The sequence below is a fragment of the Plectropomus leopardus genome, chromosome 3 (assembly GCF_008729295.1).
Source record: "Plectropomus leopardus isolate mb chromosome 3, YSFRI_Pleo_2.0, whole genome shotgun sequence".
Classification (NCBI taxonomy): domain Eukaryota; kingdom Metazoa; phylum Chordata; class Actinopteri; order Perciformes; family Serranidae; genus Plectropomus; species Plectropomus leopardus.
The window spans coordinates 25,590,988-25,615,134 of record NC_056465.1 but is presented as its reverse complement, the minus strand read 5'-3'; the positions used below and the strand labels follow the sequence as shown (position 1 = coordinate 25,615,134).

Below are 24,147 nucleotides of genomic sequence, written 5' to 3'. Positions count from 1 at the left end.
TAACAGGAAAAAAAGTCAAAGTGCTCTTTAATTGTTCTGAAGTCAAATGTTACCAGCGGAGGACTTTTCTCTAAGCACAGAGAGGAAACGCAACCATGGGTTACATTAATGATTAACTCTTCATGTTATCAAAATAATCTTTATTGAAAATATACACATATTCATGTGACGAGAACAAAATTACCGCAGAGTGATAATAAAGGAAGAATGAGGAAAGAACAGGAATAACACTTACCTGTATTTTGAAATTCAAATTTGCATAAATCAGAAAAAAAGTAAGAATGCTTGTTTGAGTCTTATGTTGTCAAGATAAAGTATCAAGTGATTGTTAAATGTCTCTGTATTTTTCAAAGGCACATTTTGTGACTTGCTGCCAAATATTATGTTTTTGTTTTTTTGTTGTTTTTTTTAAGAAATTCAAATCACTTGGTGAGAACTTGCATGTTTTAAAGTTGTAACATCAGAAATACATTTCAGTGGTTTCAACAGGTGCAAAGACCAAATGTTTTTATGTTCAATATATATATATATGTAACAGTTTTCAAAAAATATTCCAATCTAGGAAAGAGACAAGGCATCACAAATATACACATTCAGAAAACAAGAATATAAAATATTTATAATATATAATTAAAAAACCAGCACTCTTGATAAGATGGATTGTTAAAGCAAAACTTTTTTAGTGCAAATCCAACTATGTACAAAAGAAAATTAAATGAAGGGACACACATCTCAATGGGGATATTAAGAAGAATTATCGACTAATGTAGAATAAGTAAGATTTGATATAGCAGAAGAAATATGAATTTCCACCATATATGAAGCTTTCCACACAAATAAAACTGTTTTGTTCCAAAGAAGGAGCCAGTGTAATGCATGCTGATCATCCTCAAAAAACTCTTCTTTCGGATTGATGACACAGAACAAATCAATCAAACTAAGGCTGGGCGATATGGTGGAAATCAAATATCACAATATCTTTGACTAAATACCTCTATATTGGTATTTCAACGATATTGTAAGGTTGACTATTTGTGCTTTCGCAAAATATTTACACAAAGAGATCTCTCATATTTGTCAGAAATGTGGATTTAATGACTAAATGGGCAAAGGGAAATAATAAAATAGCAAACAGTCTGATAAGTTCAGAAAACCGCATCAAATTACTGTAATGCAGCCAAAATTTGACAAATCTAGTCTCATATCATGACATCGATATACTATCGATATATTGCCGGGCCCTAAATCTAAACTATATATTGTATACTAAATCTGCATTAGAATATGCATTTCGTACCCCTCTATGGAAGTGGAATGATGGTGTCTCTGTAAACATCCTTATGGAAAAGTAAATAAATGTATGAACGGTAAAAAAAAAAAAAAAATCAGTGCTGGACATCTTCTGAGCAGTTAAAATGAATCATCGACATTGGACTGCAACGTGAGTACATCCTCATCTCTGACAGAGAGAGGTGAATACAACCTTCAGAGATTTTAACTCATGTCTTCTATATGTGTAATTGCTACAGCAAAAAACGTTATATTTACATGTTACTTCAGTTTCACAGCTCCTGCACGGTGCCAAGGAGGATCAGGCTGGTCCAAAGTGGTATTCTGACCTCCTCTTTTATGGCCGGCTCGGTGGATCAGCATCCTCTCTGCTCGACTTCCTTCTCAGACATCACCGGTAAGGCAAGATGGGAGATGCGGCTCCACAGTCCACCATACTTGTCAGTGTCCATCTTGTTGAAAGTAGTTTGGCTGCTGGAGTCCACAAGCCTTTCCTTGAGATAGTCGTGCACCAACTCTTCCACTTCCTTCAGACTCTGCCCCCCCTTGACCTCATCTTGAGGAAGTAGCACAGTAAATAACAAGAACACCCGCTTGTACGCGGCGTTCTCGTGGTCACAGTAGCGATAAAAAATGAGAGTGGAGCCTGGAGGCAGCTCCTCAAAGCGATGAATGACAGCCACTGGTTGGTCGCCTTCAAAGGCTGCTCGCAACTGGCTGTCTATGTCCAGCTTCACATCATCGCTGTCCTGGCTGGCTTTGCTGGCTCCATCGATGTGGAGGACAGAAGCGTTGAGGGCAGAGGAGAAGGAGGAGGCCAGCCCCTGAGCCAGGCAGCGCAGCGTCCTCTCAGCACTGCGGCCTGCGGTTAAGATCAGACTGACTGGCTCTGTGGGCTGGGCCTCTCTGAGGTGCCTCTCCAGGTGGAGCTTGCTCCTCTTCCACAACTCAGGCCGCTGACTGGGGAACTGAGCCTCAAGAAGAGACAGCTGATCTGCAAACTTATCTGGCTTTATATCGAGGGATAGATGCTTTCCAGTGTCCGCAGTCTTTATTGTTTTGTATGCCAGCAACACAGCAGAACAGAGCAGCACCAGGAGAATTAAACGGCATAAACACCACATGAATCCTGAAAGGACACAAGGTCAATTTCAAATGTAGTATTGCAATGAGGGGTGGGCGATGTATCAGGTATACTCGACGTATAGCAGTTTGTTCCACGTGGAATGTATAAATGACTATATCACCAACACCGAGTTTAAATTGTTGCGTCATTTTTAAAAATTACAACTGGCACAGAACTTGCGTCGGCTCTCTCAGTTTCTGCTAAGGCTCTCTCTCTCTCAGACAAACACACAATGCCACCACGGAGCACCAGTGCAACCTGCAAATGCTGTCAACGTGTGAACTGGAAAGCTGTTATTGTGTGTCCAGCTCACAGTGAATCAGTTCTCACAATTAAAGGCGCCGTGGTTACTGTCAAACTTTCTGCTAACTGCTAACATCAACCTGTTAACCAGAAGCTTCAAGTTCACTGCAAAACATTAACACTTCCAATGTAACCAGTGTTTCCACTTTTGTTCTTTCTGTTTCAGTACTTTACTATAACAGTATTTTATTGAGCTTTATTATATGGCAGTGGCAACTTTGTTTGAATTTACTGTAACTGCAGTACATTTTTGTATTTTAATAGTCTACCATAATAGGAGATATAGCCTAAAAATATTGCAATATTATTTTTAAGCCATATAGGGCAGCTCTTCTTGCAGTTCATGTGGAAAAGTACATTTGTGTGTAAAGATAATGTAATTAAAATGACCAGAGCTTACCCCTACATGAATATCCAGAGCTTCTCTTGGTAACAGATGCTTTCTTCATCCCTTCTAAAAGAGAAAATTTCATGAAATCAATGTCAAACGTGTTACATTAGATGTTGCTAATGGCAGAAATATTCAGTTGAAGCTGGATTACCTTGTTTTTTGGGTTTTAAACGTTCTTTTTGTGTTGGAATGTTATTCAGGCGTTGTCGCATCGTGTAGGATTTCTCCGAGGCTGGATACACTGGGATATAGTGGTTAACTGTCGTTGTCCCTGAAAGTGAAGCAGAGTTTATTGATGCAACTTTAATTCCATTGAAATTTAAATCCATTGAATGGATGCCCATTGCAATTTCCTTGATTAACATCTGCCTAAATAAAAATGTCTACAATACCAGTGCTCTTGGCTTTGGCCTCCATCGTCTTCTTGTAGTCGGCCATGCTGGTAACCTTGGTCTTCGGCACATCATGTCTGTTTGCTGGTGGTCTGATTTGTGTGGCAGACTTGGTGAGGTCTGCAGGTTTTTTTGTTGATGGTTTTGCTGAAAACAAGAAAGCCAGATTGGGACGAATGTGTTATCCTCTCTTAATGTAATCATTCTCGTGCAGAATAAAGCTATAGCCGTTTCCTACCTCTCGTTTTCATCCAGTCTGCATCTTCAATTACATCATGGTTGGGTCTGCAGCGCTCACCAAGCAAGACACGAGGGGATAAATTCATATCTCCAAGGGCGCCTGATACAGAGGAAAAACCTTGATTCAAACAAAACTGCTTGACTACTTGAGATAAGATTTGATGAATGTAAAGAATCCTATGACTCAAAGATTAATAATGTCATTTAAACAATCACAGCAGACCAAAATGCCAGGTTTTGTCATTTAAAGTCACCTGTAGATGTTACTAGCTATGTAATAATTAATTGAATAACATCTGCTTTGGGGGAAAAACAGACGATTGTGTTCTAATATTATTTGGCTGGCACTGAAACAATTAGTTGATTAACTGACTAGTTGATTAACAAATCTGATAATTAATCTTTTAAGTCATTTATCAAGCAGAAATTCACATTTGCTGATCACACCTTACGTGTGACAATGTGCTGCCTTTTTGAGGTTTATATACTTGTCAATGATAGATTTTTGTACTTTTGGTTGTCTAAAACAAGCAAATGTGATATTCCTGCTTTGGGCTCAGGGGAATTGTGAGTGACATTTTCTTATTAGGATTTACAGAACTTTTCATCAAAAAAAAAAAAAGAAAAGAAAAAGGGCTGATTGATAATAAAAATACTAATTACGTGCAGCCCTTACCTCTGCAAATTTCTGGTTTAGTGCCATGAGAGGAATCCTCCATAATATCCATTTCCTGGTCTTCATTTTTCTCCACATCTTCAGCTGACTCCTGGACATCCATCTCATTGTCATCACCACTGCCGCCCACTGCTCCTCCAGTCTCCACCCGGCTCTTCTTTGTTGGGGACTCTGTTAAGTGGGAAATAAAAGTTGACATTTTCTTTACACCAAAATAGTACAGACTGAGGCTAACTGTCACGGCAAGGTAAATACTGCTCACTAAAAGGTCCCACGTTGTAAAAAGTCTGATTACCATGTTATGTTTTTTCATAGATATAAAGCAGGTTAAGGTTCTGTATAAATAGTGTGAAAATATCAACACGTTCAATCTACAGAAAAATGCACACAATCCGTATTCGAAAACTGTGCCTCTAAACAAGCTGTGTGGGTTTCCTTGAAGTTTTGATTTTAAGACTATACTATATAATGGCCCTTTTTACACAGATATCACGCTATTGGGGCTGCTACTAAGTCCCATCTTTGTGACTCCTTTCCATGTTTACACAGAACCAAATGACGGTAGCATCTTTCCACTCGAGTGTGTGATTTTAAATATGCCATTTAACACACCGTAAGACAATGGGTGAATACAGATGTGGGGGTTTGTGAACAATAAACCATGAAATCATGTGCTAGTGTGAACATAAAATACAAGTATGAACCTTAAAATTTAGCAGAATATAGGACCTTTAAGCATCCCAAATTTTCACTGAGGTAGACATTAAAGTCTGTCTATCTGTCTGTCTGTCTGTCTGTCTATCCCACCTTCATCCTCTGAGCCATTCTCCACGTCTCTTGAACCATTCACAGCTGAAACAGGGACTTGATTTTCCAACCCCTTTCTTGTCCTCTTTAGTGGACCTCTGGGGGTCGGTTCAAAATTCAGAACTAACAAAGAAGCAGAAAGACATTAAGTTATTAGCGAGTAGGAAATCTCATGATGACTGTTTGAATACATTAATTGTTAGCACTTTCATCCCAGCTGTTTGGCAGATGCATTTATTGCTTATTTATTGTTTTTAACTTATGTAATCTTACCCGTGGAAGAGGATGTTTTTTTTAATTTTTTAAAGAGGGCTGACATATTATCAACCTAAACAATTACATGGGTCAATACTTTGCATTTTGCAGATTATCATTATGTACATTTTACTAAATTATTTAATTAAAAAGTGACAAAAAAGTGTCAGCGTGGAAGGAAGTTTTACTTTGTAAATCATCAGGGAACTATTTTTACGTTCATTCATTTTTTATTTAAATTTCCACTTACCTTCATAAAAAAGTTGCAGGGAACTTGCTGTATATGACGTTGCAAGTGTCTGTTTTAAATTAACATTTGCCAAAGGCATTTAATCAAAGTTCTATGTTGGAGTTTGTTATTATCCAAATTCTAAATTTTAGACACAGATATTCATTTTTATTTTAAATGCATACGAGTGCCAAATATCTGTTGTCAGTCTTAACCACTAATAACTGATATCAGCCCATGGAAAACCAATATCAAACGACCCCTAGATTTTAAGTGTTTGAATGTCCATTAAGTTTTTCGGTGTATGAAAAGAAATCCCCGTCATAGAAGAAGAAAGACATCTATTCTCCTCTACTTTATTGAAACGATGTGATGTAACCTCCAAGAGTAAAGTAAGCTTATTTATATATCCTTGTACCAAATAACAGGACAAATTTACTCTTAATTTCACTCCAATTAATATAAAATCAGACATTAATTTAAACGTTAAAAAATTCCGTACGAGTATGTGATCTAACATCGTAACATACCAAATAACTCCTGCAATACATTTTAATGGTTTCTAATTTGTGATTTTTTTTGTCAAAGAAATGAAAATATAGTGATAAAAACAGCTAGCTAATTAGTTTAAGCTGAAATTCACGCGGGTTTATCGTTAAACTCTGAGTTAGCTAGCCTCGAAAGCTAAGCTAGCTAACGGTGCTAACCTAAACTCACCTTTGACGTTTCCGGACGAGTGTCTCGCCGAGCGTCTCAAGGGGCGAGGCGCCTCTTTTTCAGAAACCCTGGAATCCATTTATGATTAAAAAACGTGCAATGCTAACAAAATGTATCAAACAATACCAGGAAACATCGTGCCTACAAACACACAGGAATTTGACTTCCCTGTAGCTGATAGGGGAACCATTTTGTGACAGGACACCGTTGATAACCGGAAATAGGTTCCCACCACGGAAACACGGACACTACTGAAACGTTCCGCTTATGATCTGCCAGCGCGACACGCGAAACACAAGCTAAAAGATAAGGAAGCGTTATATCGGTCATATGCCATGGCGATGTGATCCAGGGCGCGTTTGGTGAGAAATGTTTATTAGAACAAACTATTCAACATATATTATGTTATTTCAGTCACACGAAGGCAGTTCTTACTGACTAAAATCATGTATTATGTTGCTAACTGTTACCAGCACCTCGTCTGTCACTTGACTGTCAATTAAGTCGTTAGCCGGTTAGCTAACGTTAATAAACAGTTTACGTATTTAAATTAGCTTCGTTCCCTCTCGGCGAGTTTTGCTAAAAGGGCGTTAACGTTAGTTACTTGCTAACTAACTGATACTTGAGGTTTGCCAACAGTATGTGCTTTGCACAGCTAATACAGTTGTAACTTAGCCCCCAGATTTTATCCAACAAACTCCAGGTTACTGGAAACAGACGAGTAATTGTTTACAACTTGTAATTTTAATAGTTAGTTAGTTATTTTGTTATGTGCTGACGTTTTAAAGCCAAAGCCTTGCATGTTATCTGTTGCAGATCCCTGTTGATTGATATCATGGAGAGTTTAAAGTGGTGTGTGGAGAAAACAGTGTCCCTGTTAACAAATACACAAACACACCATTAAAGACCTAAAAATGTGAGGAGAATCTGTCCTAAACTAATAAATATATTTGGGGCTCAGCTAGGGGTTGACAGATTATCGACCTGCCCAATTATTGGGGCCGATATTTGGTTACTTTGCCGATTACCTGTATCTGCGTTTTATTTTAATGATCACTGATTAATTAATTAAAAAGTGCAAAGAACGTGTCTGCATGGGAAAAACGTTTACTTGTAAATCCTCAGGGAGCTATGTTTTAAAACAAATGTATTCTGTTTTTTTCGTGACTTTATTTTAAAAAAAAGTTGCTGGGAACTTGCTGTATATGATGATGAAAGTCTCAGTTTTGATTAAATATATTCCAAAGGCAAACATAACAAACATTTAAACAAAGTTTTTGTTGGAGTTTGTTATGTTTCAAGTTTTAAATATTAACAGAAATATTTTCTTTTTTTTTTTTTGTAAATGCATATCAGTTCCAAATATCAGTTATTGGTCTCATTAATTGGTATCGGCCCTGAATAAACAATATTGGTCAACCCCTAGTCTGGCAATAGAAAGTGCTATAAACAAAACCTCAGCTTAGACAAATATGTCAAACCCATAGTTGCATCCTGCTTTCATCAACCAAAAATCTGGCAACAGCAAAGATATCCCTCTCCTGCCTCCAGTTCATCCAAATGTTGCTGCCAGGATTTTGACTCAGACTACATGATCACATTTCACAGATCCTGGTTTGCTTACACGGGCTACCCGCTGCTTTTAGAATAGATATCAAGATACTATGGATTACTTACAAAGTCCTGAGAGGCCTCGCTCCAAGCTACCTATCTGATCTGTTATTGCCTTGAGATCCTTAGATGCCACTCCCTGTTGTCCCAAAGGTCCAGATTAACTCATAAAGGAGATGGAGCCTTTGTGGTCAGAGCTCCTAGATCAGGGTCACAAACTCTGTCACATCTTTAAAATCACTTTTAAACACACTTTTTTTAGAATGATTTTACTCATGTTTTCGGACATTTTTTACTCATACATTTTTGCTCTGTACCTAGAGTTTGGCTTTTGTTCATTTTGTTCTCTCTATTTTTATGTTGTTTTGTTTTTTTAAGTTTAGCACTTTGTAACTGTGTTTTTAAAAGGTGCTGCATAAATAAAGTTTACTGTTATTATAATGTTTTTTTTTTATGCAGCTTTGAACCACCTCTTGAGTGAAGTGTCCCCATCCAAAGACATGGCAGAGCAAGATACAGATCATCAACACACATCAGGTACTAAAACACTAATGACGAAGGCCAGATATCGGTTATAAATATATACAGCAGTTGTTTAAATTTAAACATCTCAATCTTTTTATTTGAAAGGCGAGAAAGGAGAACCACAGCCCACGATTATGGATCATGTCTCACCGTTTGATGAGAGAAAACTGAAAGAGACAGATGTTACTTTGCATGTAAAGCCTCAACTCTCAGATGGTAAGATATGCTAGCAGTAAACCATTCATTTTGTCTTTGCCAAATGCATCATCTGTACTAATCAACTATGGTCTCTGTCTCACCTAAAAAGATTCAGCTACACGACCAGCAAGCAGTGAGATGAACGAAGACAATGGTAAAGACACGGAGCAACATGACGTTAAAAGCAGTTATCACCTCATCATGCCATTCTTTCAGTTCAATCAAAAAGTCTTTCATAGAGAAACATTCACGGCCAAGAAGGCCTTTGTAGTATGTCCCTCCAGTTTTCGTGTACTCTGTTTTTTTTTTTCTTTAATGTTTATGGTGCAGAACATAAATCAAGGCCCCTTCTGTTCAGAATTTCTAAAGTTTAAGAACTTTATACAATTTGGGAGAAACAAAGTGTGCTAGAAAAGATTCTGTAAACTATTTCAGGAGGAGACTTAAGAAAGAAAATAGGATAGGCAGCAAGAATTAAACAACATATCGAGGTCATGTATCCAATACCTCTGCAAAATCTGGCTATTAAGGTCTTACATATTTCACCCATTTGATCCAGAGTCCAATGAAAACTCTTTTTTTAAAGGCGAATAGAGAAAGTAATCCTTCCCCTGACATAAATATTATTTACTATATCTATCCACTCCTGTATTGTGGGGGGTTCAGGAAGTAACCAGCGCCTTGTGAGGGCTTTTTTTTGCAAGCAGAAATCAAAATACCAAACATAACGGTGCTCTGCTCTTAAGATTAGTTTGTCAGTATTGTGATCTTTTTGTTTTTGCAATGTGTCACCTACAGTAATCCACCCAAAGTGATTGTAAATGAACCCATAGGGCTAAATGTATTTGGAGGGAAAAGCAAATGGATCTTGAATAGTAATGAAAGTAGGTTTCTTAGATAAACATTAGCCAAACAATCAGGCAGACTTAGCTCAGATGACACTTGATTTCTGTTTTTTTTTTGTTTTTTTTTACTACAGAAGAATTTACACCTCCAGATGAGGATACAATGCTGAATGTGAAGGAGAAAAGCACCCCATTTCAGGCTGATGAAGAAAGTCATAGTGATCACAGCACAGAGAAACAAAGAAATGAGCAACCGACCATGACAGCTGAGATTTCCAGTAAGTGTTCCTGTTCCTGTCAGAGTGTTACAACAAATGATTTGACATTATTATTCATCGTTTTCACCTTTGTTAAAGAGCGAGGGCACGAATGTTGACTCACTTTGTAAAAGCTTGCTACATACCTCCAACCAACCTCATTTGTTGCAGTTCTAAGTGATGTCAAAGTTTTGTGGCTACTCTCTGCAACAGGGCAAGGCCTACTCTAATGTGTTGTATCAAAGTTGATTTACGGTACGCTCTGTGCAGTGTTTGTGGTGTGCTGGTTCTGTGTAATAGCAGAGGTTGCCATCATGTCATTGCATTCACCATAAAACATCATCTCCATTGCTGCAAACATCACAAATATTGCTGAGTTGCAGAATCTTTTTTGGCTTGCAATAGCATTCGGTTTTCTGTCAAACAATAAGTTTACAATTTTTTAAGTCTATCTTAAAATAATACTGACGAGCCCTTTTCCAGTGTGAAATTCCCTCTTTGTGTTACTATCCTGCCGCTGTAGCTCAGCAAGGAAACATAAAGAGGGGATTTTATACCAGATCCACATGAAGTTATTGTAAAAAAAAAAAAACTTGTAAGGCAAAATATATGTTGAAGAAAGAGCATAATAGTCCTGAACATGTACCAGGTCTGGAATAGTAGTGAAAATATGCCTTAGGAATTGAAATTAAACATTAGCCAATCTGTCGGACTTAATTAGGTGATACATGATTACTGATTTTACAACAGAAGAATCTTCACTTCTAGATGAGGACATAACGTTGAGTGTGAAGGAGAACAGCACACCACTTCAGGCTGATGAAGAAAGTCACGGTGACCACAGCACAGAGAAACCAAGAAATGAGCAACCGACTGTGACGGCTGAGGAGATTACAAGTAAGTGTTCCTGTTCCTGTCGAAGTGTTGTAACAAAGAATTGAGACATTATTATTCATTGTATTCAACCGTAATGCTTCCCTCCAACAGGGGCATGGCTCAGTTTACTGTGTTGTGTGTTGTCTGTGTATGCTCTATGCTGAGTTTGTAGTTGTTATTGGATTGTATTAAAAATTATCATCGTCTCCTTAAATACTGTGAGATCAAAAATGCAACTCTTGATTTTTAAATTGAAATGTAACCGTAGAGACAGTGATGCTTGAGCTGCTGTGGAGGTTAACCTGTTCGATTGTTATCAGGACAATACCACACTGGGGAGGAGAAAGAACCAGAGACAACCACCCCACCAACCCTGGGGGACCGAAGGGACCAAGTAGACGGACCTGATACAGAAACCCCGGATACTGACAACATAAACGCTGAAGCTGAGGAGAGTAAGTCTGACTTTTCTAACGTAACAGGCAGTGAACACTGACCAGAAGCCAGTTAGGAGTACAAGAATGTAGCTGCACAAGTTACTTCCAGGAGTTGGGGTGTCTATTTAGTATAGTTTGTGCTAATCTATTTTTGCTTCATTTGTCAGATGATAGAAGCCACATGGAGGAGGATTTAACTCCTCAGGAAGAAGAGGAGAAAACATTCACTCCTCAGGCAGAGACCATCGGTCCTACCACTCAGGAGACTGCTGAGGCTGAACCTGAAGTTTCAGTGGTTACTAGAAATATTGGAGGTAATCTTGTTTTTTTATTCTTCTGTTTATCCTCTCTTGCTTCTTTTTAGTGATTACTAGCTAAACAAATGCAGCTCAGTGATTGTCATTCAAAAATGGATCTTTAACATTGTGTTTTGTAAATTACGTAATACACAAATTTGAATAACTTAAGCTAAGTTCACACTACACATCTTTCAAAGTTGCCAGATCGCTGTGCTGTACACTACACAACTTGTAATCAGGAATCTTGAAGTCTGGGTGGTTTAAACATGAATTGACTGGTGACAGGGGGTCACACACTACAGCCTCTATTCCACTGCACAAAAAAAATGCTAACACCCACTAACATCTGACTTTTTAATGTAATGGAAAAAATTATAATCGGCATTTACAATGAGGTCAAATGACTCAGCTGTCATCACAAGTATTTGGCTCTGGTTGGCATTGATGGAAACACAACAACCACATGAAAGCGCTTATTTAAACCCAGAAACCAGCATGATGCAATTACATGCTGATACAAAGTACTGTTCGTCTCCGCCCACGCAGTGTCCAAACATCGATCCAAATCAGTCTGCACTGAGTTGGAAAGAGAGACTTTATAAGTACAAGATATATGAAAAGAAGTAACCACCATAAAGTTTTCACTGGCCTCCATGCTGCTTTCAACTTTTTACTAACCTGTTCTCTGGCCTGTCCATGATATCGAATGTGATACACCAAAAACACACACACACACACACACACACACAGAGGCCTGTTCACTGCAGAGCCGTGCACACAGCTCTGGTCTACTGATAATGGTAAAGCATTCTGTAGCCCATTTCTAGCAGGTTTACTGATGCTCAAAAAAAAAACTTTTTACATGTGTTAATTTTGGGGGTAAAAAGGGTTATTCCAGGTTTGTTACCAGGAAGAATTCCTCAAGGAGTATTTCTTTTGAGGCATAGGTCGACCCAACATGGGGTCAGGGCGTGCTTAACGGAAATTATCAAAGTCAAAAAGGGGGAAAAAAAACAGCATTCAGAGTAAGTTGTTAGGCTAATCACTTACAAACGCATATGTGCAATAGTCTACTTCCCCTCCTGTCACTTTCTCTCTCTCCCTCTCAAAACCACACACAAACCTTGGAAAGCACTGCTTGTCTTTGTCTATAACCCAAGTCGTGTGCTCTTATTTGCTGTCTTACCCTGTAAAGAGGAGGGCATGACCTGTGTCACTCTGCCTCACTCTGCCTCTTAGTGGCTCACCCTGATATTCTTGATCTAACCATAACCAATCTTACTCCTCATGCTTCAACCGAAACAATCCAAAATCAGAGCAATGAGTATTAGCCAGTCATAGGGAGAGTAGGGTGGGTCATGCTTTTGCCAGATAGATAACATGGTAGATATCAGGGCACCGTCTACAATGCACCGACAAGACTCTCAGGTTTTGCCCCTGAATAGCTCACACAAAGCACTCAAGTGCCAATTTGCAAGCACCAAGGTCACAACAATTTACCTCCGATCTGGGGATTTCGTTGGGAAGCTCTAAAAACTGTCAGTGCGTTGAAAATCTGAGCTAAAGTCATTTAATGTGAACTAGGCATTATGTATTACTGATAAAATACTGATTCAGACAATATATGTGCCTTCTGTCAACAGGAAATAGAATATACCTGATAGCAGGTATATTGGGGTTAGTTTTGGCCATCCTGGTGTCACATCTCCTCCAACCCGAGTCTCCACCTCAGAAAGATGATGTGCGGCAAATCGACATCTTCCTCAGGCAGTTGGAGAAAGTAAAGACTCAGTTCCCAAACCAGCGTGCTGAGCTTTGGAATAGGAGCAAGATCCACCTGCTGAGGCACCTGCAGACAGCCCAGCCCACTGAGCCAGTCAGTCTCATCCTGACTGCCGGCCACAGAGCCGAGAGGACGCTGCACTGCCTGGCTCAGAGCCTGGCCTCTGCCTTCTCTTCTGCCCTCAACGCCTCCGTCGTCCACATTGATGGAGCCAGCAAAGCCAGCCAGGACAGCGACCAGGTCAAGCTGGACATCGACAGCAAACTGCAGGGAGCTTTCGAAGGAGACAAACCTGTGGCTGTCATTAACCGCTTCGAGGAGCTGCCTCCAGGCTCCACTCTTATTTTTTATCGCTACTGCGACCATGAGAATGCTGCCTACAAGAAGACATGTCTGATCTTCACAGTACTGCTGGGGGAGGAAGAGGAAATTCCTGCCGAGACTCGTTTGAGTACTGTGGAAGAGATGGTGGACGACCATCTTCAGAAAAAGTTTCTCTCTGATGGCTATCCGGTGTCTTTTGACAGGATGGACCTTGACAAATATGGTGGACTGTGGAGTCGTATTTCTCACCTCATCCTGCCTGTTGCAGCAGAGGAAAGGATTGAGCTTGAAGGGTGCTAGGGTACATAAATAGTCACTTGAACTTTTAGCTTAAGCACTAAACTACCGCCTATCTTTTAGATCCTCACTGGGTGGCTAGTCATTCTGAGGCTTGTAGCAGTGTTTTTTAAAGACCCACCAGGTTCTTAAATGTACTGTAAAAAAGCTCACTACATATGAAGGCATCACATAGAAATAAGATGCTTAAAGGAATACCCCAAATTATGTTTCTTTACCAATTACTGCGTGTTACGTTGAATTTGTGAGGAAAAGGTTGTTTTTCTTGTATGCCTCCACATGGATGAAGAATCTAAAAAACATAGAAAATTCTTGATGAATCGAAGTAATTAGGATCAGCATTTAACAACAACAAAACTATCAAAACATCCATTTACGAACTCTTCCACAAATAGTGCGGCATGATTCAAGTCTTCTTTATCCAGTCATATGCTCCCTTCAAAGCCAGATTCCATTGACAAAAACTGATCTTTTACCTCGCTAAACACAAGAGCAGCTGGTCTACTGCTGTATTTGTTTTATGTTATTATGTGACTTTGGTGTTTTAAAGGGTTAGTTTGGCTTCACCAAAGCCACACAATAATACAAACAAATTACCCATTAAGTTTTCTTCACAAATTCGACATAAACTGTTTGAGTATTCCTTTAAGATTATGAAGATTATTGTATGGAATGTTTGTGAAAAAAAATCTGGACGTTTATTGTGAAAAAGCGTTTGACAAAAAGGCTGTGGGGCTTCGTTCCTCTACTACTTTAATCAAATGTAATTATGGATAAATTAGAAGATGAAAAGTGATTTGACTCGGGGATTTGTGGATTTTCCATCAGAAAGTGTAACAGGACAGAGCTATTCTTTTGGTATCACAACACAGGGTTAACCATTTTTACAACATATGTCTTTTCTCTGATTACTTTTCTCTCCAACCTGCATGGCACCATGTGCCTTAACACAACACCCTGTGTCCCTTTTTATATACATGCAAGTATCACACTACAGGAAGGAGTTTTATGGAAATAAGTGCATAAATTAAATGTGCCTTGAAGTACAAATAAACAAGTAATTTAAAAAGCCTTTTTTGCAGTCATTGTAGTAAACACTAAGACCGCTTGAGGGCAGCAAAACCACAACTGCGCGGGACTGCAGTGAGGCGACCGAGACGCAAATCAATGTGCAACAGGTTACTTTGGATATGAAGTCGAAATTAGACCCTTGAATTGCAAGCTAGAGCTCAAAGAAGAATAAAGACTAGACTAAAGCTTTCAATTTTCGTCGTTACTCATAATTATAGTGCTGTGCATCATGTTTGAGAAGTCATTTGCACCAGTTCAACTCCTCCTCGCCAGTGTGCTCAGGTCCGCCTCCTGTCAGCGCGGCTGCAGCTGCAGATGCCGGCTGCTCTCTCACAGGGTGCACACTTTCTCTGCACTCCAAATTAGCCTGCATTTACTGTGACAATGAACAAGATGGCATCGCGCTATAAAGCTTAGTCTCACTATCTGATGCCTCTCCGGGATACACCTCTCTAATTTTGGAGCCAGAAGGAGGCTATGAAATTGTCTTGGCAGCTAAATTAATTTGTGACAGGCTGTGCCTGCTTGCATACTTGCAACATTATTTCTCATTCTTGCGCTCTGTGAGCCTCGCAACATGTATAAGTTATGCATTGTCTTCGCAATGTGCTGTGCGTTTTTTCCATGGAGCTCTGCAGCGCCAAAGACCTTGGTTGCAGATCCCAGGTCAGAATTTGAGAGCGAAGCTGAGCAAGATGACAAGCTGCAGGAGGAGATAGATGGCCAGGAGAGCATCCTCTCTAAGGTAGGAGGAACATCCTTTTTCTTCACTCCATCTTTAATGGATATTTCACAATTTCGTGCGTAAAAATGAAACGTTTTTGACTAAGCGTGGTGCAAAATCCATCCGTCCTCTTCTCTTTGTAGCTGCTGGGTGATTATGACAAAGTGAAAGCCCTCTCGGAAGGCTCTGACTGTCGGTGTAAATGTGTTGTCAGACCCCTGAGCAGAAGCGCCTGCCGGCGGATAGAAGAAGGGAGCGCCACTGCGCAGGACTTCTACACTGTGGAAACTATCACATCTGGACCAGAATGCAAGTGCGCCTGTATCGCTCCTCCGTCAGCAGTCAACCCCTGCGAGGGAGAGTTCAGGCTGAAAAAACTTAGGGAAGCTGGAAACGAGAATGTCAAGGTGAAGTGTCGCCCGGTCCACTTTCCACGCAAATAGATCCTCCAGTACACATAAGTCTCCATGCTCCAGCGTCAGTAGGCTAAAAGCTGCGGGGTTACCTGCCTGTTAATTCCTAGAGAGGCAGCTGGGTCACTGGGGGGGATGGATATCACGCATTATCAAATTCAGGAGAGGATATATATCTCATTGTATGCAAGGACTCAGCGTTTGGATGGGCTGAGGATAAACCTGCATGGCATTTTCTTGAATGGTAAACCCTTTTTGACGGAATCCACTTGATCATTTTAGCTATCCACCATCCTCGAGCTGCTGGAGGGCTCCTTCTATGGTATGGATCTACTGAAGCTGCACTCCGTTACCAATAGGCTGCTGGATCGCATGGATAACATTGAAAAGGTACAGTAACGATGTACCTTTTTTTTGTAAAGATCAATGTAAATATGTTGCTGAGCACAGCGTGGTGGCGGCAGGTGTGTTTATATTGTGGGCTTCTGGATTCAGTGGGTCCAATAAAACACACCCTTTGGGCCATGTTTTCAGATTTATTAGGGGCTGGACCTGGAAGGAGCGCGCAGGCTTTCCATCACACGTGGAGGTTTATCTGCCAGTACTGAACCCTTAAGTACTGAACCCTTAAGCAAAAGCTGAACGACCTGATTAGACAAACAAAATACATTCTTTGGTCTTTTCCAACCTTATTACATTACTTAAAAAAATATTAGCGCATCAGAATATTAACCAAATGCATTTTAATTAATTACGTGAAATACTGTGTTTTATTAAACTAATTGTGTCAGTTCAAGCTTACAGTATTTATTATTTAACACAATTTGCCTTCTTAACAGTGAAATAATCATACTTGAAATCCTTTATCCATTATCACTATAATTAAGACTTGAAAACATTTTTAATGAAAGTATGAGATAATGAAAGTCTCCCTTTTGAAAATAACTATTTGGAAGGTGAGATTCTCCATCCAGATGCAATTTTTTTCATTATGATAGATAAGAAAATGTACCTGGTATGATAACCATCAACTTTCCTATCATGGTGTACCTGAAAACTGGTATGTCACTGCAACCCATATCCAAAATAACTGAAGACCAGGGGGGCTGGAGCCTATCCCAGCTGACATTAGGCAAGAGGCAGGCAACACCCTGGACAGGTCACCAGACTATCACAGAGCTGACACACACAGACAGACAACCAGTTATGCTCAAATTCACAACTATGGCCAATTTCAGTCATCAGTTAATCTGCATGTCTTTGGACTGTGGGAGGAAGCCAGAAACCCACGCTAACATGGAGAGAACATGCAAACTCCACACAGAAGGACCCCAACCAGATGTCTCCAGCTGTGAGGTGACAGTGATAACACAGTGACAGTGCCACTGTGGTATTCACTGTCACTGAATTAAAGAAAAAGAAAGTATTTACATAAGAACAGCTTGCAAACTCGCGTGGCTGGAATTGAAGTCTTAAGATTAAAATTCTTACATAACACACTTTGCAGGTTTTTTTTTTTTCTCTTTCCGACTATAAACAGCAGCTGGCCGGTGCTTGAGCTGCTTCAGTCAAACTTGGTCCAAATCATATCTGTAATTGCTCTCAAAAATGTTTTGTATGTGTCACTCCGTACTCCACTGAATCAACTTTGGCACAATTCAAAACACTTGATTTTACTGTAGAGTCACAACACACTGTACCCGCCTGATGTTAAGAAAGCTGCGGTGTAAAAACTGTCAGGGCAATAGCTGCATTTGCTTCTGAAAGGACCCTTTTTTACAGAGCTGTCTTGGCATGATAAAGACAGCTGCAGGTGATAAAATAACGGAGAAATCAACCATATCGTTTGTCCTGGTATGACATATGGAAAGATGAGTTGTAGCGACATCACTTCCAGTTTTACAAAGTGCATTCTGGGAGTTTTCACAGAAGACATTTTGACATGTCATAATAATGAAAGCACAGGTTTGAATGCTGGTTGGATTCCATTCAGCTGCCTCAGTTTCAGGGTCCTGGTATCGTTCATGCGGTCACGCTGTCATGACTTACTGCCACACTTGAATAGGAGAGAGTGATTTTCAATGTGCTTTTCCAACTGTGAGAAGTCAAAATGTCTGCTGTCAGAAAAGACCTTTTAACAACTGAAGAGAGAAGGAGCTCCACTAGAACTTTTTCCTTCTGTTAGGGATTATGACTGCTGATGATTTGAGCCTATTTTCCATCACAACATGCGCAGTATTTTCTGTTGATATCTCGATTTGTCCATAACTGCTTGAAGGCCGTGTCTCTGAACTACACCAAGGATGAGGTGAAGCCCCAGGAGAGCCCTCTGATCCTGGTGGATGCGACTGAAAGCCCACACACCCCTCCTCCGCTACAGCATCAGGACCAGACGAGACTCAGTGGGGCTGCAGTTTTTAAAGACCCAGATGTAAGTGATATCGTGATTTCACAGGGGTCGGTGACATAGAGGGGCTGAGCTATGAACGCCAGGCTACTGTACTGGTAGCTCATGCTACTGTGCCATAATAACATAAATAAATAAATAATACACTTCCAGTCATGACACTTACGACATGTACATAATAATAGTTATGTAGTTATTTCTATAAGATAATTATATAGATAAGATATAGTTATTATTAAAAAACAACAACCAAAAAACTCAAAAATGATTAAACATAACTTAAATGTTTATCAGAAGAGTTTCCAATTAATTTTCTCTCAGTCGGCTAATTGATTAATCGCCTAATCATTTGAGCTGGACTTGTGTAAACTGTTGGGTTAATTAATTTAGAACAAACATCATATTTTACAAAGTCTTTTTATGCAAAAGTCTTGTAAAGTAATGAGTAACTTAAGCTGTCAGATCAATGAAGTGAAGTAAAAAGTACAAAATTCACCTCTAAATGTAATGGTTTAAAAGTACAAAGCGGCACTGAAAGAAAATACTCAAGCAAAGTATTAGTGCCTCAGATTTTTACTTAAGTACAGTACTTGAGTAAGTTTACTTAGTTATATTAAACCATTGCTCTTGAATCAATTAGAAGCAGCCTAAAAAAGTTTATAAAAGAATCCATGGTAAGTCGTATCTTGTGTCATATCCATCAATATTGTCACATAATACGATAAATCCAGATGAACAGTATTTTGTCGAAAAAGCAGTTGTGAATGCTGTGACTTTACTGAATTTAGGAAAGAAAAGTATAAACCAAGTTATTGCATTCACATGTTGTTGCTAAGACTGCAAAAGCATTATTAAGTCTTTGCGTACTCTCAACAAAAGCAGCATTTACGTGTTCTTTCCACAAACTTTCACATAAAATCATCGTCTCCATGATTAAGGACCAAAAATGTGTAAAAGAGTTATTGAGGTAATTGGAGGGTTTGGCAGAGCCAGTGGACAACAGCAGATCTCAGACCAGTGACTGGACCACTGGGGCCTGATCCATGACAGCTTTAATGTGGACTGGAGAGCCGGTCCAGCAGAGTTGGGTGGACCTGGGCTTCACACGCAAGTGATTCACAAGGTTGATATGTTTCATGAGAGCACTTATAAGAAGCATAAAACAATGAAAACTGAGACTAAAATGAAACTTTTTGGGTTTTGTTTCCTTTTTATTATTGGAAAATTAAGGTGTATTGCAGCATGGGTTGGACTTTATACATGTGGTTATAATTTATCAGTAGTACCAAAGTTAGGGTCATTTAAGTGTGACACTTTCTTTGTCATGTTTCAAGTATTTTTTTCCAATATTTTTTCCACAGAATGAGGTGAAACTCAGAAATTGAACACCAATCAAACTCATCTTACACTTAACCTCTTTAGTAAAATATGTCTCATTGGTCAAACGCTGATATTGACAGTTATCGACCATGTATGTAATCTAACAGATGTCTAATCCTCACAGATGTTCTGTGTGTCCATCTGTCCACTAACAGGAAAAGTATGAGGAGAAGTTTATTGGGGAAAGTCCGTCCTTCCTACACACAGATGGTTCTGCTCAGTTCATTGAGGTCAAACCTCAGGTGACTCTCAAAAACGTGGCCAACAAAGAGGCTTCTCAGGTGTCAAAGACCGGCCCCAACGGGATGATCATCAGAGGAATGACTTTTTATAAATCTGAGCCAGATCCGATGGTGGCGGACGACGGGGAGCCTGGAGAGAACTGTGAGTGCAAACCCTCAGTCAGTAACACTGTTGCTGTCCTTTTCTTCATCACTTACAACATGACAGCTAATTTTTTTGCACTATTTTCACCTCAGACTTTATATACATATTCCATTTTTAAATAAACTTCATAAATAGAATATATTAATTATATTTTTTAAAAATATTTAAGCAGCATAACTTGTAATGTCCTACTGTTCAAGTAAAACGTGTATATAGATTTTTTATTATTTGATTATTTTATATAATTTGTAATATTTTATCCTTTTTCTGCACTCAAATCACTTTTCTTTGCATTTTTCTCTGCTTCTGAATCTTGAGCTGCTATAATGTGTGACTTTTCGCTAATGTGGAATTATCTTAATTATCTTATCTTAGCTTTAAGGGTATGGGTTACAAGCAGATCCAAAAAACACACAAATTAAGACCAAAATAGTCTTAAAAAAATTGAAATATGCACATTACAGTGGTCTGATAATCAAGTGATGTTCCCATTCACAGCTGTGACTAAACATTATAGCTTTGCCTTATAAATCCACATCTGTTAACCATGGAACAGTGCAAGTGATTTGGATGAGTAATCACATGACATTACTTGATGTTGGAACATAAAAGCAAAAAGCTTAGTGCTGATCTAAACTGCCAAACATCTGCCAGCTGCTCTGTCAGCTGCTGCAGCCACTGCAACAGTAAACACTTACAAATGGGTTTGATACTGTACTGTTAATTTGCACTGCGATTTGAGCGTTAAGCCATGGTTTACTTTGCAATTCCTACAGTATTGGATAACATAGAAAAACACTTGTGTGTCATCATTTCACAATTTCTCATGCTGCTCAAATCTTTCTTTCCCTTTTCAGTTTTCGAGTATCATGGATTCAGTGGTGATGGCCCCAACAATTTTCTTATTGAAGAGAATCTTTTACAACACAGAGCCCCTCGCCCCAGGATGAGGGCAGGACCAAGATCATTTCGACCAAAAACAACAGGTCCTTTGAACGGCTCAACAAAGACCAACCACTCAACAAAACCGAAAGAAAATAAACCCACCTCAGACACCCATAATGACTTCATCAGTACCACTGGAACTACATCAGTGGATGTGTCTACAGATCTACAGAGAGACGCATTCACAACAAGCATCACGAATGGACCAACCACTACAATACAAAATAACAGCGTCACTGACACTCCACCTCAGACGACTCAAAGAGTCACTGCTGGAACCACTCAGGGGCCAAACTCTTTCACAACGGCTTCATTTAGTATCACTGCCGAGGAAACAACCAAATCTGTAATGAAAACAACCCAACCTTCTGAAAATACAGCCACAAAGGAAGTCCTGCCAGCATTCACAACAACAAATGCATCAACCACTGTAATGGAAACTTCTACACAGGGGGTAAAAGACCAAATGCAAACCATATCTAGCGCTGCAGCTTATTCAAGCACACATGCACCAAACCCAGAGTCAGAGTCTCCAACTACCGGCCTGACTTCCACTACAACCATCATGACCCATGTTGCCCCCACCTCAGAACCAGTACACCTGACAACTTCCACACCAGCTACCTCCACACAGGCTGCTACCACAACACCAGAAGAAAAATCCACCATTTCAAGGTCCACTTTGCCTCCTACCACACAGAGACTGGTCACTTTGTCTCCCCTCACTTCTCCATCTGTCACCACACCTTTGACTACCTCGTCTTCAGCTGCCACCACCACTGCTACAACCACCACCGCTACAACCACCACCGCCACAACCACCACCGCCACAACCACCACCACCACCACCACCACCACCACACAGGCTGCCCGAGTCAAAAAGAAATACAAAATCATCTGGGAAGAGGAAAATGGCGAGGAGGGAGACCCGGAATTAGATGAGCCAATGCAAAGGCAGGAGGAATCTCCCCAAGAAAACCTGGTAAGTTGAGTTTTTGTGTCGAATGGGGAAAGATTTTAATTTATTTAATCAATAGCAAGTTCACTCAGGACTTTGAGTTACAAACACTAAGAAAAATATGTTACAGTGCTGCTTGTTGATAGGCAAGAGGGAAAAACCATTTTACCATTTGCTATAATTAGTTTGAAGGACTACAAATTACTGCTGTCATGCCTTCACACTTTTCATTTTCTTATGAAAGATGTAACTTATAAAACTGCTCAATCGATATTGCTTTGTGAATCTCTTGTAATTCAGGGCTCAGTCCTCAACCTTTCCGTGACTCACGCTGGTTAATATAAAAGCCTCTAATCATTTTCAGACTCTTTGACGTAGGTCTGGATGATGTTAAATTGCCTCTAAATCCTCATTTGTTGCTCTCTGACTCTTCCACAGGGGAGTGTAAGGACACTTTGGCAACAATCTCCGAGCCTGTAACTCACAACACCTATGGCAGGAACGAGGGAGCATGGATGAAGGATCCAAAGTCTGATAATAACAAAATTTACGTCACTAACTTCTACTATGGAAATAACCTCCTGGAGTTCCGCAACCTGGAGGTTTTTAAACAAGGTAAAAGCCAGCAGTCAAAGCTTTAATTTAATGACTTTGTGTTTTCCTTTTTGCTCTGATGAATCTCATGCTTCTACCTTTTTTCATCCCTTTTTAGGCCGATTTACAAATTCATACAAGCTTCCTTACAACTGGATCGGCACAGGCCACGTGGTCTACGATGGGGCTTTCTACTACAACCGTGCGCTCTCCAGGGACGTCATCAAGTTTGACCTGCGTCGGCGTTACGTGGCAGCCTGGACCATGCTGCACGACGCTCTGGTCGAAGAGTCATCGTCCCTGTGGGAGTGGCGCAGACACTCAGAGGTCGACTTTGCCGTGGATGAGAGCGGCCTGTGGATCATCTACCCGGCGCTGGACGATGAGGGCTTCTTACAGGAAGTGATTGTTCTGAGTCGACTGAACCCGTCAGACCTCAGCATGCAGAGGGAGACCACCTGGAGAACCGGGCTCAGGAGGAACCACTATGGGAACTGCTTCATTATATGTGGCGTCTTGTACGCTGTTGACAGCTACAACAAAAAGGACGCCAACCTGGAATACGCCTTTGACACTCACACGAACACTCAAATGATTCCCAGGATGCCCTTCACCAACAATTACACCTACACCACACAGATTGACTACAATCCCAAAGAGAGTGTTTTGTACGCTTGGGACAATGGACACCAAGTTACATACAACATTAAGTTTGCCCTTTTTGACCCTTAGTGAGGGTTTGACAGTAGTTATTTTTAAAAAGTTAATTCTATGGTTTGAATGGATTGTAGATCAGTCCACATGGCCCTCAGTATGGCAATAAATGGGGGCCACATGTACAAATATACTTAAGTGTATTGTGACTACATTGTTTGGTTCTTATCAAGAATTTTTAATTTTTTTATGTAAGAAACGATGAGCCTAATTCCTCAGTCAACACATCAAGTTGTACTGTATATATTGCAAATCTGTAAAAATAAAAAGCCCTATGAGATGAATGAATGTAGAAAGGTGTCAGAACCAGTTCATATCCAATAACAATAAGACTATACATAAAGGAACAAATTCATACAAGCTTACTTTTTGAACAGATCCCCAGATTATGTGGAGAAATTAAATTTTTCTGTTTTATACACATTGTTTTGTATTACATTTTTCTTTGCATCATATGCCACAGGTGATATCGCAGGTGTTGCTGTTGACCTCTGTCTTGTGAAAGCACTTACTCCCTCCATATCAGACTGTTTTGAGGAGACTGCAATAAAGTTCAGAAATACTACCAAAAAAATGTCTTCTTTGTTTTGTTAATTGCAGTTAATTAGCAATAAAATACCTTTCTTTGTCCCGAAGTCAGTGGGTTTTTTGAATGTTTTTTTGGTTAGATACCTGA

At 39.7% G+C, this 24,147-nt stretch overlaps 3 protein-coding genes across 5 annotated transcripts; 2 read left to right on the top strand and 1 right to left on the bottom strand.

Moving 5' to 3' along the window:
• Positions 1–123: 123 nt before the first annotated feature.
• On the bottom strand, positions 124–6,599 carry LOC121965896 (torsin-1A-interacting protein 2-like). The gene is made up of 8 exons (XM_042516011.1): positions 6,427–6,599; positions 5,226–5,348; positions 4,419–4,589; positions 3,741–3,842; positions 3,503–3,649; positions 3,262–3,381; positions 3,120–3,173; positions 124–2,419 (listed from the first exon to the last, which is right to left on the bottom strand). Exons 1-8 carry the CDS (start codon positions 6,503–6,505, stop codon positions 1,647–1,649), a joined length of 1,569 nt encoding a protein of 522 aa, XP_042371945.1. The 5' UTR covers positions 6,506–6,599; the 3' UTR covers positions 124–1,646.
• Positions 6,600–6,684: 85 nt separating this feature from the next.
• LOC121938294 (torsin-1A-interacting protein 2-like) lies at positions 6,685–14,448 on the top strand. 3 transcript variants are annotated; one of them, XM_042481568.1, is made up of 9 exons: positions 6,685–6,788; positions 8,497–8,574; positions 8,668–8,778; positions 8,870–8,914; positions 9,740–9,883; positions 10,631–10,759; positions 11,059–11,193; positions 11,343–11,489; positions 13,118–14,448. In XM_042481568.1, exons 2-9 carry the CDS (start codon positions 8,538–8,540, stop codon positions 13,879–13,881), a joined length of 1,512 nt encoding a protein of 503 aa, XP_042337502.1. In that variant the 5' UTR covers positions 6,685–6,788; positions 8,497–8,537; the 3' UTR covers positions 13,882–14,448. The 3 variants fall into 3 exon arrangements, with proteins under 3 accessions (XP_042337502.1, XP_042337497.1, XP_042337510.1); XM_042481563.1 differs by having other exon boundaries at positions 10,613–10,759; XM_042481576.1 differs by lacking the exons at positions 6,685–6,788; positions 8,497–8,574; positions 8,668–8,778; positions 8,870–8,914 and adding an exon at positions 8,921–9,030 and having other exon boundaries at positions 10,613–10,759.
• A 776-nt stretch (positions 14,449–15,224) lies between these two features.
• Positions 15,225–24,045, top strand: olfml2ba (olfactomedin-like 2Ba). The gene is given in 9 exon segments (XM_042481553.1): positions 15,225–15,694; positions 15,817–16,080; positions 16,369–16,476; positions 18,365–18,517; positions 20,029–20,257; positions 21,118–22,167; positions 22,170–22,187; positions 22,602–22,778; positions 22,876–24,045. Coding segments are annotated over 9 exon segments (2,781 nt in total). The 5' UTR covers positions 15,225–15,526; the 3' UTR covers positions 23,490–24,045.
• Positions 24,046–24,147: the final 102 nt, after the last annotated feature.

Excerpts from the sequence above, each read along its gene's own strand:
- LOC121965896 (XM_042516011.1), bottom strand. The coding sequence starts at position 6,505 with ATGGATTCCAGGGTTTCTGAAAAAGAGGCGCCTCGCCCCTTGAGACGC. Across the intron at positions 3,650-3,740 it reads AGACTGGATGAAAACGAGAG|CAAAACCATCAACAAAAAAA; the intron begins GTAGGAAACGGC and ends TCTTGTTTTCAG. Across the intron at positions 3,382-3,502 it reads GGCCAAAGCCAAGAGCACTG|GGACAACGACAGTTAACCAC; the intron begins GTATTGTAGACA and ends CTTCACTTTCAG.
- LOC121938294 (XM_042481563.1), top strand. The coding sequence starts at position 8,538 with ATGGCAGAGCAAGATACAGATCATCAACACACATCAG. Across the intron at positions 8,779-8,869 it reads AAAGCCTCAACTCTCAGATG|ATTCAGCTACACGACCAGCA; the intron begins GTAAGATATGCT and ends TCACCTAAAAAG. Across the intron at positions 11,490-13,117 it reads GGTTACTAGAAATATTGGAG|GAAATAGAATATACCTGATA; the intron begins GTAATCTTGTTT and ends TTCTGTCAACAG.